Here is an 18,290-nt window from a genome sequence, read left to right as displayed (position 1 = left end):
TGTTGTTATCTCATTTATAGTGCTTGCCTTGCCACACCTTAGCAACCACCTGAAACCCTAGCAACCATCTAAAACAGGGGTTCTTAACCTTTTCCACCTCTAGGTCCACGTTTTTATCACTAGAAAGCATGGAGGCCCTTTTTTGCTTCAGAAATTCATATTTGGGAAATTTTCAACACAGCAATTTTCACAATATTTGGGTGGCACAACATTCCATGTACATCACTGAACATTAAATATCAGCACAGGGCAAACATAAGCGTGTTTTATACCTGAAATCAGGTAGAACTGTGGTAAATTTAGCAAAAATTTGTGAGTGGACAGTTGAAACGTGCACCATTGTTGCATGACCTGTATTAATATCGTTTACGATTCGGGAACATTTTGTGTTTCTTTGTCATTATTAAGTCAAATTTGTTCACTGACTTATATGACGAAGTACCGTCGCTGGCCCACTATGGACCTCTGGCTCCTTCTCAGTACTGGCCTGAGGACCACCGGAGGGTGCTTCACGGCCCCCTTGTGGTCCACGGCCCAGTGGTTGAGAATCCCTGATCTGAGTTGTGGAGTCGCTCTGCTTTTAGTTCATGGAATGCACTTTTGTAATCATTGTGAGTTGAATCAGAAAAATCACCACGCTGTGCTGGACTTTGACCCTCCAGCACTGCAGTTGAGCACCTTTGTTAGTGCTGAGCCCCTCTAAAGGCAGCACAGTGACAAGCCCCTCTGTCTGGCAGGTCTGTTTGAGACGGTACGGCTACAGTACGTGTCGGACAGTGCACTCCGAGTGGTTTTCTCCTGTGAGGAACCTTCTATCATCATGACCTACGACGCCCTGCAGTGCACTCACACTGTCTGGGCTCTGCGCAAAGTCACGCCAGAGGTAACGGTGGGCCTGCTGTTATTGATTTTACATCATATCCGAGTTATTAAGAGAAACTATTATATCACTATTGGAAAGACAGTAAAGTCTGTAAGTCATAGTTTTTGTCCTGTGGTTTCCCGCAGGAACAGTCCACAGTGCTGAAGTGTCCAGGGCCGGACGGCCCTGCTCCGACCCCCATGGCTGCCCACAGCTTCCTTGGCACCCATCTGAGGAATGTGACCCGGCTGGACTCTCCTGGCTCACCGCTGCACTGCCATGCCCTGCACAACCAGAGTCGCGTGCCTTCGTCCCCCAGTCTGCACTCTCGCGCCCACTCGCCCAACATCTCCAACATGGCTGCCCTCAGGTTAGCCAGACTGTCTGTACTCATCACACCTCTGAGAGTTTTCTGATTAGAAGATGTAAATCTTTGACCTCAAAACAATTCGGTGTCTTTACAGCGCTTTAGGAAACAGTTCAATACACTGTGCCGTCTCTAATTTAACCATTCGGTTGAATTTGGTTATTTTAGAACCGACAACAGTGGAGCGTGAGAATACTGCTTGAAAATTTTCAGTTTAGGTCAGTAAGTTAATTTTATTTATATATATATATATATATATAGAGCTGGGTGATAAGGCCAAAAATATCACGATTAAAAAAATGCAAATCAGTCGATATCGATACATATCGCGATAAGTGTCAAATCATTATTTCTTTAAGTTTGAAGGCTGATTTTTGCTCCTAAGTGGCTGATTGCTGTTTTTTATCCTTTATGGTCAGAACAAACACTCGCCAAACAGTGGAACATTTCACTAATCTGTCTTGGGACAGTGGGAGAAAGTTTCTGATTAGCTGTTTTTACCAGCTGGAAAAGCACAGCCGCAATTTTTCTAATAGTCATAATTTAAGAAAGAAAACAGATAATTTTTGCAGTCTGGTGACGAGCGCTCTGCAATCTGGTTACAAGTGCTAAACTGATTAGTTTCCCAACAACTTCAGCCTAATATGAACAGCAAACATTAGCTGGCTCAGTAGGTCAGTGATGGATCACACCGCCTTACTGCCATCACTTCCACCACATCTATATCAGAGCATATCACAGTATTCAGACACCAGCTAGCAGACGACTGGATTCCTGTATTCTATTGTAGTAGTTTGATTACTACATTGTAGTTTATTGATAGTAGTTTAATTTGCATGAACTTTCACTTTTGTTGCTTGTGAATGCACTAATACTAAAATATGACTGAGCGCTGTAACAGTGCTGTAGTTGTGAGGAGCAGACGTGATTTAACGCTGCTAAAGCTTGTTAGGATGAATGTAAAGAGGGCGTATGTATGTAATGAGTTCACTGTAGGACAGTTTAGTTACGCCACTGATCTCGTCACTCACACTCAGTCACAGGAGAACAGATCGCCGGTCGCTTCACTCAAACAGGGAATGTATAACTCCACGTTTCAGACATTGCTAAAGTATATTTGGCAACTCATTTCACTCTGTGACCCCCAACCCCGCCCCAATCATATCGAAAGACTCGAAAGTGCGCCCTCTCGTGGCGACAGCGGAGTAGAAAAAGTGTGAGAACGGTCTATCATATCGAACGTTTATCGATCATTTCTTATATTTCTATCGAGGAAACTTATATCGTAATAATTATCGTTATCGTTTTATCACCCAGCCCTATTTATAAAGCACATTTAGAACCAAAGTGCTTTACAATAAAACACAAAAAGGATTTCCACCTTCTGGTCACCAACAATGTACATTAACACAACAATATACAGTCCTCAGTCCACAGTTTGACAGTTTAACTGCTGACAGCAAATCGAACAGTCACAGATGGAGCCTAAGGTCACTTGGGAGACCATTCCAAAGTCTCGGTGCGGCAACAGCAAAAGCACGATTCCCTTTTTGTTTAAAATGAGACCGCAGAACAGTTAAAAGTGCTTTAGCATTTTCCTGCTTACGCACAGCTCATTCACAGTGATTGTGTAGCTTCAGGATTTCACTGGTGTTTGTTATGGTGTGGGTAGGTGGTTGCTGTAGTGTTTCAGGTGGTGGCTAGGGTGCAGCTATAGATTTATACTTTAAATTGAATGACAGTAGTAGACACTAATAATAACAAATAAAATGTTATTTATGCAGCACTTTTCATTTTCACTACAGAATCTCAAAGTGCTTTGCACAGGAATTTAAAATCACACTGTCTAATCAAATCATAGTTAGTTTTGTCACCTGGTTTCCTGCAGGAACATTCCACAGGGCTGCTCTTACAGTATTTGTTGGTTTCTAAACAGGTAGTAAAATACTTATTTTGAATACTGCTACAATAATTTTTATGTTTCATAATTAACTGTAATTTTAAGTATGTTCATTAAATATTGCTGCTGTTGAAACAAAACCTTGCATCTCCATTTTTGTCAGTTTTTTTTTAGAAAATGTCTGTTGTTCTTTACATTGTGTGTAAATTTCATGGCGAATGGACAAACAGAAATAACCCAAAATGACTTGGGGGGGAAAAGTCTGGTTCCATTGACTACATTGAGAGTGAAGTAAGTTTTTTCCTTCTCCTGTAAAGTTAGCGTTTTGGAGATCCCAGGTTTTGTTCCGACAGTAGCGATATGTTCGTTACAAGTTTTCATAGTCAGTTTTGCTGGTTTACTGAATGGAGCAGAGTTCATATTCCACTGCTGACTTAAGGCCAGTTTATAGTCTAGGTGACAAGTGTCACTCAACGAAACAAAAACTGTGGTTGACACAGTTAATTGAATGTTTTACCTCCATTACGATCAATGAACGATTATTTTGTTTTTGATTTTTTTTGTTTGTTTGTTTTTTTGCCCTCATAGTTCACTGAAAAGGTTTGTACTGTAAATATGCTCAGCATACCTTAATGTAAATCGTCACGACAGCCAGATCGGAATTCACACGGCTTTTACGTCAATCCAACTCGGCATTCGTCGTAATTTCACGCTGCTGAGACTCAAAAACATTTGGGGTGATATTTCTGTACAAAAATCAGAAGAGACTCATCTAAACCCTCCGTGTTCAAAGAGATTTCTAAAGAAATGTCCGAACGCGGCCGCAGGAGAACGAGGCTGCAGCGTCAAAGCACAGTTAAAAGTCTGAAAGCAGAGTTTAAAGAATTCGAGGACGCGAACCAAAGAAGTGACCGCGCCCTTTTTACGGCTCAAACACATTCTGGGTGATGAGCCCAGCTGTCAGTCAGTGAAGCTTCATGATGGCTCCTGTGATGCTGGTGAAGATGAAGCTGAACCTCCGGGAGCGACTGGCGCTCGTTGGCGGTCGTGATTGTTGACCTCTGGATGAGCCGTGAAGCAGCGTGACGCTCTGTTCTTTTACACATGAGGGTCAGTTTAGGAGCTGATCTGTTCAGACTGATGATACAGATCACAGAACAGCCAAACAAAAAAATCAGATTTGGTGAGAAAATCAGATTTGGGCCACTTTTACCTGCTGTGTGAACGCAGCCTTCGCTTCCATGTTGCAGAGTGGACGTGGCGGAGTCTGTGATACACGTGTGGTAGTAAGTTTTAAGGGGGCAGTACATGAACACACAGAGTTGGGAAAGGATTAACAGAGTTTAAAAAAAATGAAATAACCGACATGGGCAAGATTTTGTCAGTTAGAGGTTCTGAATGTCGATTTCGATTACTTTTCGATTAATCGTCCAGCCCTAGTTGACAGATGTCGCAGTGCTGTAGGCTTTTAAAGTCCTGCGCCAGCGACAAGACGTCAGATTAGAACATCAGTAGTTTCTATGAAAGCTACTGAAACAGCGGTGAAAGCACAGAACAGAAAACAGCTGCTGCAGTCAAACTGCAGTAACAGTAGGATTTTCAGCTGCATTATAAATGTATATTGATCCTGGTTCTGAATAGCTGGCAAGGCAACCTTCTCTGTTTCTGACAGCAGCAGAGCAGCAAGAAAGTCACAGCCGCACACCGTGACCACGGCAACACTCCAGAACGTAGAACTTTGAGCTTCTATCTAATCAGTGTGCACGACAACATCTGCGCCCTTTCATATTTCTTGATGTACGTGACAAGGTCTGCAGCGCCCCAGCAGACGGATTTTGTCTCTTTTACGTCAGTTTTTGTCGCCTGGACTATAGATCGGCCTTTAATGCTCCAAGTTCACTTCCCTCACAAGTGAGACCTTCAGTAGACGAATATGTATCTTGTTCAAGATTGACAGATTTTAGTCTATTGTGCTAAATTTGTAGATTTACAGCTGTTTATATCGATTAGCTAGCCTGCTGTCTCTGTTTGTCTCCATCTCGAGTGACTGAGGCCTGTCAGCTGCTTCTTCATCTGAATATCGGATCTCATCTTCTCTCTTTCAAAGAAAAGGGTGGATGTGAGCTCTAGAGATCTAGAGGTTTAGAGCTCTGTCGGGTTTAGGGTTAAAAGACAAAGCTTCTGAATACTAAATAAGGAAATAAACACCAACATAACAAACAAGTACTTGAGTATTTATATATATATATATAATTGGATCAGACACAGCAGGGCTGCTGGAGTTTTTAAACACTGTGTCCACTCACTGTCCACTCTATTAGACACTCCTACCTTGTCAGTCCACCTTGTAGATGTAAAGTCAGAGACGATAGCTCATCTGCTGCTGCACAGTTTGTGTTGGTCATCCTCTAGTCCTTCATCAATGGTCACAGGACGCTGCCCACAGGACGCTGTTGGCTGGATATTTTTGGTTGGTGGACTATTCTCAGTCCAGCAGTGACACTGAGGTGTTTAAAAACTCCAGCAGCACTGCTGTGTCTGATCCACTCAGACCAGCGCAACACACACTAACACACCACCACCACGTCAGTGTTACTGCAGTGCTGAGAATGATCCACCACCCAAATAGTACCTGCTCTGTGAGGGTCCATGGGGGTCCTGACCACTGAAGAACAGGGTAAAAGGGGGCTAACAAAGTATCAGAGAAACAGATGGACTACAATCTGTAACTGTAGAACTACAAGGTGCACCTATATAGTAAGTGGAGCTGATAAAATGAACAATGAGCGTAGAAACAAGGAGGTGGTCAGAATGTTATGCCTGATCGGTGTATATGTATATATTTTCCAGATTATACAGGATGTGGATAGAAGATGTACGAGATGTCAGTCTATATGTGCAGGTATAGATTTGCTAGATTGAAGTTACAGTGAGAGTGAGTCTGATGTGAGTTTGAGATGTGAATGAGGTGTAGATTGTCTGTGAAGGTCATGATGATGATGATGATGTAGTGACAGGCCTATAGACCAGTACACCGGCACTACTGGCTGTTCAGCAGCCTGATGGCCCGGGGAAGACACCGTCTCGGAACCAGCTGGTTCTGGACTTTATGCTTCTTTACTTCCTCCCGCTCGGCAGCTGTGAGAACAAAAGACAGACAACAAGGAAACAACACTACCACAACGATACACTCACACACACCTAGGGGCCATATAGCGAGTCTGATTGGCCTGACTGCATGTCTTTGGACTGTGGAAGGAAACCCACGCAGACACGGGGCGAACATGCAAACTCCACACTGAAAGGACTGCAGTCGCCCGGCTGGGAATCGAACCCAGGCCCCTCTTGCTGTGAGGTGACAACGTCACCCACTGCGCCACCGTGCCGCCCTTAAAACAGGAACATCGGTCACAGAAATTAACTGCTCCAATTTCAAATGTCTCTGCCGATCATTCCCTGGAGCGCTGTAACTAGAAGCTGCCCAGCCGTGTTCAGACCGTACTGTCAGAATGTCCAACTGAACGTAACTGTTTGAGCATAAATTGTACTGGGACTTATTTGTGAAAGCAGAACCTGATGTAATTGTGCTGTTTTAACTGTGACTCTCTCCCTCTTTTGCTCTTGTTTGATACCCTGTTTGTGCCTCTTCACCAGCCGAGCCCACTCCCCTGGCATCGCGGCTCCCTCTTTTACCGGAGGGCAGCGCTTTAACATATCGTGCCACTCCCCGTCTGCCCGAGGGCACAGCCTGTTAGCTTCACCCAACAGCACCCTAAATGAAACCGCGCTGCTGCCCGAGATGGAGCCCATCCTGCCTGACCTGTGCATCGAGCAGCTGTGGACAGAAACCACCACAACTCACAGGTTAACAGTCTCTTTTTTTAACTTTTACTTTCCATTATTCTTACAAACGTGACAAATACTGAGACCCAAGTTAAAAACGTTAAGCTAAAACTTATCTTTTTATTTGCATATACGAACAGTGAAGACTGGCTGAGTGATTTAAAATGAGGCTAAATGATTTAATTGGTTTCAAATTTATTTTTTGTTATCATTTTCCAACTTGTGTGACCAAATTCTTATTACCACAGCGCAGTGAGATTTGAACATAATTTTGTAAACAGTATATTATTTTTTTTACCCTCAACTGCAAATAAACATAAATACAGTAATAAAGTTATATATGTGGTTTTTTATATATATATATATATATATTTTAAAAGTAGCCAAAATCTTTTGAACTGGTTTGAAGAAAAAACTTCAAAAAAGCCCAAAGCTGTGACACGGATTTATCAAATTTCATCAGCAGCACACTTGATTTAACAATTGATTAACTGATCTAACCAGTTATTGATTAACCGAACCAAGTATTGAATAATAGATATTTGTATTGTAATTGTTTTTAATCTTATTTTTAGTAACATTTTCCAACTTGTGTGACCAAATACCGCAACGCAGTGAGATTTGAAGATAAATTCATACACAATATATATTTTTTATCTGTTGGACTAAATCATTAAAACAAGCAGTGGTGTAAACAGAAGTCTAAGCCACTTAGGCACGTTATGTAAGGCAGTAAGTGTGTATTTGATCAGCATATAGCATTAGAATTATATGCCAATAAGCATAAATACAGTAGAAAGTTACAAGATTTTTTTTTTTTTTAACTTTATTCATTTTTTTTAGTAGCTAAAATCTTTTGAGCTGGTTTGGAGAACAAAGTTCCAGATTCCTCCTGGAAGCCCACAACCATCACATGGATTTACCAAATTCCATCAGCAGCACACTTTATCAATTGATTAACTGAGTTGACCAGTTATTGATTAACCGAACCAAGTATTGAATGAAAACTGCAGTTAATGCTGGAGTTCCTCGAGGAGAGATTTGAAAATTGTTAAACGAACACAAAGACGTATATAATCACTGTGTATTGTATTGAAATTATTTGTATTTATTGTAATGATTTAATTGATTTTAAGCTTATTGGCATTTCCGACTTCAGTGATCAGATCCTTCACACCGCAACACAGTAAGCTTTGAATATAAATCTATAGACAATAGTTTTTCCTCTCAGCGTTTTATGATCTGTATACTGTTGTTGGAATAGGTATTCTAAAACTACATTAAAACATACAGTGCTGTACAGGTACTATACATATCCTGGCCACTTAAGCACATTATTTAAGGCAATTTCTGCAAAGCGCTATATCTGTATGTATATATTTATATAGCACGAATGACAGTTTTAAAAAAAGGCTGAAAAAGGTTTGTTTTTCTGAATCATACTGATTTACTGAATTATGTGAATGTTGTTTATCTGTATGATCATTATGACTGATATTTATAGACATAATTGAGGCTGTTGTGTGAGAATAGGCTGTATGTCCCCTCAGTGCCCCTCATGATGCTTATATATACAGTAAAATGAGACGGTATTTGTAGAAAATGAAATGCTTTCACACACGCTGGATGTTTGGATTGTTTATATTGTATGTTTTCGTGTCTGTTCAGGGAGAAAAGCTGCCAGGCCTCCAAAGTGTTCATCACCTCTGACCTGTGTGAGAGCAGATACCTCTGCTTTCTGGTTGAATCCCACCAGCAGCTCAGGTGGGCACACGTCCACTTGTTTGTTTTCTCCGGTTCTTCTTGTCTTTGCTGTTATTCCAAAGTGCTGTTTTGGTGTTATTCTTTTTTGAGCTACTGATTTCACATGGGAGACTAATTGGTTCCATGTACACAACTTAAAAAGGTGGTTCTTCATGGGTTCTTTAGTGCAGAAAATGGTTCTGTGTAGAGCCATGATCACTTTAGATGGGTCTATAGGGTTCTCCTATTGTTACAAACTTGACATAGTCACAATAGCCAAACCTATATGGTGCTTTATAGAACCTTTTCAAAAAGGTGCTATATAGAACCATCTAAATCGCATTCTCCATCAGTCTGAAGAACGCTTTCATGATGTAAAGAGCCCTTTAACCATGCAGATGTTTTTTTTTTGTTCTGTGGTGTTCATGGTTCTGTATTGAACCATTGTCTTTAGTAAATAACCCTTGAACAACCATCTTTTTTAAGAGCTGTACCTTTTTAACTTGCCTTTTTATCCTCTATTATATCTGACTGTCTCAGGTGTGTGAAGTTTCTTGAAGGCAATGAAACCAACCAGCTGATATTTGCATCAGTTACCACCATTCCTGCTAAAGACGCTGCACCCTTGGAGGTGAGGATCCATGACGGCAGATTAGAGATGAAATGAATGGATTGGAAATTTGCAAATGAAACAATAAGCATTTCACCTGATTGGTTGGATTTATTTTGGTAGGACATTGATGCTTTGCTGGTTTTGGAGACCAATGGCAGCCTGGTCTTGTACACCGGAGTCACACGGGTAAGCTGGCATTTATGCAGACTTTTTTTTTTTTCTCCATCTTCACACTTAAAACAGCACTATATAAGATTTTAAGATTAAAAAAAGATTTTAAAACTGACTGAGAATTGGAGAGTCAGGAGAGTAAAAACATGTATGTGGAGATTATGGAGAGTGTGTGCTGCTGCTTCAAATGCAAAATCAATATTATACTGATGAAGATATGATGACAATAGTACATAATTCACTCAGGTCTTCCAAAAAAGCGTCCTTCACCGAGTTTTGACTGAGATCTCTGTATGAATTCTTTTTTCAATCGTCAGATTCATCCGTTCATTGGGATTCGAAGCACAACCCATGTTACATATGTTTCCTATAATGTTCTTCCTCATGTTGTGTGAATTTCCACATTTCCACCAGAGAGGGCTCCAAATCCCCAAAACGTACATAGTGTAGCTTTAATATTTTTTTTGTGATTTGTGATAGATGGATAGACAGATGGATAGACGGATGGATGTATGGATAGATGGATGGATAGATGGATAGAGGTATGGATAGAGGTATGGATAGAGGTATGGATAGAGGTATGGATAGACGTATGGATAGATGTATGGATAGATAGATGGATAGATGGATGGATGGATGGATGGACGGTTAGATGGATGGATGGGTGGATGGATGGGTGGGTGGGTGGGTGGGTGGGTGCATCGATGGATGGATAGATGGATGGACAGACAAGAGCCAAAAAGAGCAAAATGAACAGGAGCAAAGTATCGCCGTACACTATTTACTGATATATGAAAAGAAAGTGGAAATAAATAATAGAATAAAATACACTAAAACAGTAAACAGTAAGAGTAATGTACAGTACCAAAACATACAAAGTAGTTGCATGAGTGGTGCCTGTCCCTACAGTGAATGAGCTACTGACCATGGACTGTAGCATTAAATGTTAACAGTTGTACAGTTTACATTTAACAGTTGACATTTATGGATGCATAAACGAAGTGACAGTGCAGTGTGAGTGGCTCAGTATACAGTAATGTCCTGGCACAGTGACGAGGTGTTGTACAGTGCGATGGCTGTTGGCAGCGTAATATTCAGTGTCCTGTTACTGTTGGAACAAAACTACTTAAAAACTTACACACTTAGTGTCAGCTACTGTCTACACTGTATCAAATTGCATGACCAGGAGAGCCACAAAAATGGCTCAGAGTGACTCTTAAGACAAAATTTTAATATTTACTTATATTGAATGGCATGTTTTTGAAGATAAAAAGGTTTTGTTTTGACGGTGACAATATACAGCGTATGCCAAGCATAAATATTTGTGATTGCAAACCTGGCAGGTAGTGGAAGCATGTTTTGATCAGGAGCAATTACTGCACCAAAGCAATCAGCAGACTGAACAAAAGCATCATGTGTTAAAAATACAGACGTTTCATTCCAGCACAAGCGTGCTCGTTTCTGTGGCTCGGCTTTTTATGCCATCTTGAGCGCGAGCCATAAGAGCGGCTGTGCTGTCAAAATTTTGGTGAAAATGTGTGTGAATAGTCCTTTGTGACTGTGTGTGTGTATATATATATATATATATATATATATATATATATATATATATATATATATATATATATATATATATGTGTGTGTGTGTGTGTGTGTGTGTGTGTGTGTATATATATATATATATATATATATATATATATATATATATATATATATATATATATATATATAATAACCCCATTTCAAGTTCGGATGCTGTGCAGAATGTAAGTAAAAATAGAATGCAATGATGTGCAGATCATGTAAACCATATTTTTGAAGGAAAATACTAAAAAGACAAAATATCAAATGTTGAAACTGAGAAATTTTATTGTTTTTTTTTGTTTTTTTTTAAAATATGTGCTCATTTTGAATTTAATGCCAACCACACATTCAAAAAAAGTTGGGACGGGGGCCTGTTTACCACTGTGTTTCACCACCTCTTCTTTAACAACACTCTGTAAGTGTTTGGGAACTGAGGAGACACTGCTGTAGTTTAGAAAGTGAAATGTTTTCCCGTTCTTGTTTAATATAAAGATATAAAGAATTTCAAATGCTGATTTATCGGACCATAGGACACTTTTCCACTTCACCTCAGTCCATCTCAAATGAGCTCAGGCCCAGAGAAGGAGGCAGCGTTGCTGGATCCTGTTTATATCTGGTTTCTTCTTTGCGTTTTAGAGTTTTAACTTGCATTTGTGGATGCAGTGATGAACTGTGTTCACCGACAGTGTTTTTCAGAAGTGTTTCTGAGCCCATGCAGTGATTTCCACTACAGAACCATGTCTGTTTTTAATGCAGTGCCGTCTGAGGGCCCAAAGATCACGGCCAGCTAATACAGTTTTTTGGCCTTGTCTCTTACATTCAGAGAATCTGGAGAAATCTCTGTATCTTTTAATGATATTATGTACCGTAGATGATGAAAAGCAAAAGTCCTTTGCTATTTTATGTTGAGAAACATCTCTCATCTTTACTTCTGAAAGACTCCGCCTCTCTGAGATGCTCTTTATACCCAATCATGTTACTGACCTGTTGCCAATTAACCACCAGGTGTTTTTAGCATTACACAACTTTACCAGCCTTTTGTTGCCCCCATCCCGACTTTTTTGGAACGTGTTGTTGGCATCAAATATATCAAATATATATAGATAGATAGATAGATAGATAGATAGATAAATATAGATATATATAGATAGATAGATATAGATATGTTCTCGTCATGATGGCTAGCAAGAGCAGAGAATATTTTCTTCTGCGTTCCAGGCACCTGCTTTAGTCTTTGTGCTTGTAGTTCTGCTGTCTGACCTTACAGACCATCGGAGTGTTTGTTAATTCAGTGCTCACTTAATGAGTTGGCAGTAAGCAGTCATATGCAAATATTTTAGTGACACGCAATCTCACTTCGTGTTTCTTCTCAGGAATGCAAAGGCTAAACTGTCAGTAAATTTAATTTAGTTTCATTTATTACAATGTCGGAAAACACATTGAGGGTAAGCTCTCATTTTCAGTGATGCAGAGTTCCAAAACAAGAAAAAAAGTAAACAATTACAAGCAAAAACATTAAGTCAAACTAACTCTGATAGAACCAGATTCATGATGAGTCATTTTAAATGACTCATATGAACAAGTACAGTAAGACCATGAAAGATCTCTGAAGTTATTACCAGGAATATCAAGCACAAATGACTGAATTACTCCTGTGTGGCTTTAACTGACCGAAAAGACGGTTCTTCAAGGGTAGAACTATTTTCTTTACTGAAGAATCCTTGAAGAGCCGTCTTCATCTTTAAAGTGTGTATAGCATCAAAATGGATTCTGCTACCATTGCTGTTATGTGTGCACATATATATGTATATATGTGTATGTGTGTGTGTGTGTGTGTGTGTGTGTGTGTGTGTGTGTGTGTGCGCGTGCGCACATACTTACATACACATCTGAAGAACCCATAATGATGCAAAGAACCATTTAATCATGCAAAGGGTCTTGGCAGTCGTAGGCTGGAGGTTAGGGAACCAGCCCTGTGACCAGAAGGTCACCGGTTCGATCCTCTCAGCTGACGTGACTGAAGTGCCCTTGAGCAAGGCACCTAACCCCCAACTGCCCCCGAGGTGCCGTGGATAGGGCTGCCCACCGCTCCGGGCAAGTGTGCTCACTGCCCCCTAGTGTGTGTGTTCACTAGTGTGTATGTGGTGTTTCACTGCGCGGATGGGTTAAATGCGGAGGTCTAACTCTGATGTGTTCAGACACAGTTGGCTAAAAGGTTCATTTCATTCATTCATGGTTCTATATAAAACCCTTTTCTTTACTAAAGAACCCTTAAAGAACCATCTTTTTAGGGTGTGATTACTTAAGAGGTGATATATATGATAGTAGCTTAATGAGGCTTTATAAAATAAGCAAGTACAAAAGTGACAAAGGTGCAGTGTTGAGACACTCAGAGAAGCTGATCTGTTCTTTTTTATATAATGTTCATGGAGAAAAGTGAATTTATCATTAATTATGAACAATATAATAGTTGTTAGTAGTAGTTGATTGTAGTTACAGAGAAAAGTTTCATGATATTTTAAAATGTTTTAAAATACATAATATGTATCATTTCATTTTGAACAGAAATGTTTGATAAGCCACAAAAAAAGGCCCACATTTTAAAAAATACTGTCAAAACTTTGAATACTGTGATTATACGATGATTTATATTCAGTGTTTCACATATTGCACTGCTTTAAATCCAGTTAAACAACTGACAGTATTCACAAAATACTCAGAAAAGTGTATTGTGACATATTTTATCACTATCTTGATGTCACCATCATATCGCCCACCCCTACAGAGAAGACATCATGCCAGTGGATTACATATTCAGTAACTGAAAGAAACAACGCCTGAACAGCCTTTTCGTACCTAATGTCAGGAAACAGGCTTTGTTTCTGTATAAATGTCTCAGATTCAACATGTTTTATGATGAAGCCAAATGCCAGGATATTTACAATGCAAAACATGTTACGCTTCTGCATCTGAAGTGCACATTTGAATATTGCTGTAGATGATTGCTCCTGCAGTTTCATGCACTTGAGGACAACCCGAGGTTTATCATCATTTAGCACATGTTTAAGATTTGAGCACCCAGGTTCAGCACCGCAGTGCAGCTGTGTGGCATCAGGGTATAGATGAATATTACAACCTCTTAGCATCAAGACAATATTGTTTACATAAGTAGAAAATAAGATAGGACCAAGAATAGATCCCTGCAGGACACCTTTGGTTGTTTCCAGAAATCCTGATGACACATTCCTGCCTTCACACTGAAATCTAATAAATAATTCTGGAAACCATTTTGGCATCAGACCAGTAGGTGACAATCTGTTTAGCTGCGGGGAACCATCAGCTGTGTCGAAGACCTTTGATACGTCAGTGAAAACGGCTCTGAATCACTATTATCCAAAGACGAAATTCTCTTCACAGCCACTAGTATCTTCATATATATATATATATATATATATATATATATATATATATATATATATATGTATATATATATATATATATATAATGTTAGTGTTCTGCCCTGCAACCAGATTGGAAGGTCATTTTAATTTATTAATTTATTTATTTTAATTTATTTTTAATTTAAACATAGATAAGTATCAAATATAAAATGTGCCACAGCTTTTGCATGGCCCACATTTTTTCCCCCAGTATTTCAAATTCAGGTAATAATCAGTAATTGTGTATTAAAATGTGCAGAAGTGTGTCTCTGTAGAGGATGTGTTCACTTATTTACACTGAGAAAATCAACAGCTTTTAGAAGTGTCAGTGGTTGACAAAGGAAGCATGAATATTGTTATTTGCATAAACCTTAAGTCGAAATTAGGCTCATGATTAGTTATTTGAAATGAATCTTATGATATCTTAGCAAGTGAAAATAATTTGAATCTATTCAATGTATCTAATGTTTACATCTAATATATATAAACACACACACACACACTCACTCACAGGCACACCTACCTGTTATTAGGTAAACTCCAGCAGCACTGCTGTGTCTGATCCACTCGCACCAGCGCAACACACACTAACACACCACCACCACGTCAGTCAGTTACAGTCTCTAACTGTAGAACTACAAAGGTCAGTGGAGCTGATAAAATGGACAATGAGTGTAGAAGCAAGGTAGGTGTGTCAAATACAGTGCTCAGTGTGTGTGTGTGTGTGTGTGTGTGTGTGTATAGATTTATCTGTTTCAGATTAGATTGACTGCTGCCCACAGCGCCCACTAGTGGATTTATTAGTCTAGTCTGTGCTGCCCCTACCATCAGCAGAAACGCAGCGTTAATTCACAGCTACTTAATGGTTACCACAGCAAACATGAACACATCTGTTTCTTCCTTAGGTCAGCAAAGTGATTGTCCGTTGCCTGTCCCCAAACTTCAGTTTGCCCAACCACCTGCCTCCACTGAACACCCCTCTGGAGAACGTGAGCACTCCCGCCAAGGCAACAGTCCAGCATATAAGCCGACTCGAGGAGGTACTGTAACAGGGATGGTTTGGGGGGAGCATAAAATGTCTCTTAACAGGCCCATATCACAGGAAACCCCAATTTCCTTTCTGTTTTGAAATCAGAGCTTGATGTAATGTGCAAACAGTGTTAAAGGTTCAAAAACACGTTTTCTCTCTAGTGCATATAGACCACATATACAAACTGAGCTGTGTGTTGATTCCATTGTTTCGGTAATGTTATCATATTTACATAAGTCCACCTTTTCAGCCTATGGCAGTTTAGCCCTGCCCATCTTAAAGGCAGAGTAACAAACGTAGCCTATTTAATTCTAGTCCAGGGGTCAGCAGCATGCAGCTCTTTCACTGCCCTGTTGTGGCTCCACAGCAGAGTTAGATATTCAGGTAAAAATAAAATAATCCTCCTTTACAGTAAAATAAAGCTCTGCTGATCGTTCAACACAGTTTAACAATAAATGGTCTTAAACTCTGGAGTTAATGTAGAACTGCTAATTCACCCTTTAACCCTGAAGATCAGCGCAGACTGCTGGTCACCATAGCAACACAGACCACTATCTCGCCTAGCTAGTAGCTAACGAAACGGCAAAGAGAGAGATTTAAGATGAACATCGATAATTTGGAGATGAATGGACTTATTAGTGTTTATAATCACTCCAGCTGGTTTCCTGATACGTTTAATCTGCAACGAGAAACTGACAAACACTAAAGTCACAAAGCCGAAGTTGCTTCTCATTCTCCAGCTTATTGTTCGAATTTTCCCATTCCACCTTAAATAGTGCTGCAGTTACATTCTGGCACATCAGGCACCATTTAAAGTGGAACGGGAAAATTTTAACAAGACGCTGGCGAATGAGAAACGACTTCAGCCTCGTCAAACACTGAGAACATTTTTCAAGAAACTGTTCTACTTTTGTGGAAATGTTTCCTGCCGGAGATGCGAGAAAAGCAGCTATAGCTGAGCTAAAGATTAAAGCAGAGCAAAGTAAACCTGCATTTTTATTTATATTTTTAGCCTATACTAGTACATTTGCACATACTGAAACACATTTACATCCAAGATGGTAAAAAGGACATAATGTCCAACCCCTGTTCGAAGGGATACAGACAGGTTGGAAAGTCGTCATGTGGAAATGAACTGTGACACTTTTTGTTACATAAACCCACCCAAATATGATATAAATGGAACTCAGTGGAAAAAAATGAAAGGAAAAATGTACGATATTGGCTCTTTAAGAACTTGGAGAGTGACTTATACGTTGAATAGAGACCTGCACATTTTGTTCTCCCGTAAGGAACAGTGTTCTCTCCACAGGCCTGAGAATTGAATCAGTGTAATGTAATTTGTTTAAATTGAGTTACTTTTAGGGCAGATATATATTTTGATTATTTAAAGTATACCTGACCCAGAAAGGATGTTTAAGAAAAATGTTTAAGAAAAGACCAGAGGTTATGAGTCATGTTCTATTAGCTTGATAAAAATATTTGCCACGATGCAGAAAAATCTCTCCGTAAAAGCTTACAGGAAAGCAGCTTTGGAGCAAATTGATTTAGTGCTTCCACTTAAGGTGAAGGATAGCTCTGCTTGATAGAGACGTCTACCTCGCACAGACCACAAATTACATTCTCTGGCTGCGAGAGTCGGGTCGTCGCATTCATTTCACACTGTCTGTGACTGTTCTTGCTGTTCTTTATAACTGGTGTTCTCATGTATGGTCTCTCTCTCTCTCTCTCTCTCTCTCTCTCTGACCCAGGCGGACATGCCATCCCCGGTGTCGGAGGTGCGAAGCTCGGTGCAGCATCACGAGTCGTCTTGGCTGGATGACTCGCCCTTCCAGCAGGCTGCGCCGCACATCCAGGCCCTACGAGACCCCGTCAGCAACAGGGTCACACTGGTCAGTCGACGTTCAGAACTAATATCGTTCTTCGCTCAGTCCTGTCCCTGAAGCTTTTCGGTAGTGATCACAGATTCACACCTAAACATAAACGTCAGGGCCGTATAAACTTTCTGAGCTGGTGAGAGAAAAGTTGCAGGCACAAAGTACAGTATTGCAGCACTCCTTAATTCTTTTACACAGTATGAATCCCAAACAGAGTTTGTCATATTATACACACTTAAAAATGGGTTCTTTAGTAAAGAAAATGGTTCTGTATAGAACCATGAACACTCAAAAAAACCTTTCTATGATCAAAGAGTTCTTTGCATGGTGAAATGGTTCTTCAGATTGATGGAGAATGTGCTGTGGATGGTTCTATATAAAACTTTTTGAAAAAATACCAAAAAGGGTTCTTCTATTGTAACAAGCCTGACATCGTAACAGTAGAAGAACCCTATTTGGTGCTATACAGAACCATCTGCAGCACATTCTCCATCAATCTGAAGAACCATTTCACCATGCGAAGAGCCCTTTAATCACAAAAAGGGTTTTTTGAGTGTTCATGGTTCTAAATAGAACAGTTGAAGAACTCATTTTTAAGTGTGTAGTTTGTCATTCTGACTATAAAAAACAGAAGCAGCATGTAATGGATTTAAATTTTAATGTCAACTTTGAGAAAAAAACATTTTTTTGCATCATTAAAAGAGACGAAACCCACCCACGAACCCACACCAGCAGGATGTTGCGCACGGTTTCTGAGTTCAAAATAATTTATTAACTAAATGTTAGGCTATTTATTTATTTATTTATTTATTTATTCATTTATTCATTTATTCATTCATTCATTCTTTGCATGTCTACCC

At 39.8% G+C, this 18,290-nt stretch overlaps 1 protein-coding gene across 1 annotated transcript in view; it reads left to right on the top strand.

Annotated features, from left to right (window-relative positions):
• Positions 1-18,290, top strand: part of anapc1 (anaphase promoting complex subunit 1) — a 118,391-nt gene that overhangs the window by 12,650 nt on the left and 87,451 nt on the right. The window contains exons 8-15 of the mRNA XM_036573632.1: positions 738-883; positions 1,009-1,232; positions 6,784-6,993; positions 8,641-8,736; positions 9,256-9,346; positions 9,449-9,514; positions 15,429-15,563; positions 17,305-17,445. Of these exons, the coding sequence (XP_036429525.1) occupies positions 738-883; positions 1,009-1,232; positions 6,784-6,993; positions 8,641-8,736; positions 9,256-9,346; positions 9,449-9,514; positions 15,429-15,563; positions 17,305-17,445 (1,109 nt within the window). The remainder of the gene's footprint in view (positions 1-737; positions 884-1,008; positions 1,233-6,783; positions 6,994-8,640; positions 8,737-9,255; positions 9,347-9,448; positions 9,515-15,428; positions 15,564-17,304; positions 17,446-18,290) is intronic.

This window comes from Colossoma macropomum, unplaced genomic scaffold (assembly GCF_904425465.1).
Source record: "Colossoma macropomum unplaced genomic scaffold, Colossoma_macropomum, whole genome shotgun sequence".
Lineage (NCBI taxonomy): Eukaryota > Metazoa > Chordata > Actinopteri > Characiformes > Serrasalmidae > Colossoma > Colossoma macropomum.
Note: the sequence above shows the minus strand (reverse complement) of the source record. Positions and strands in the feature narration are given on the sequence as shown.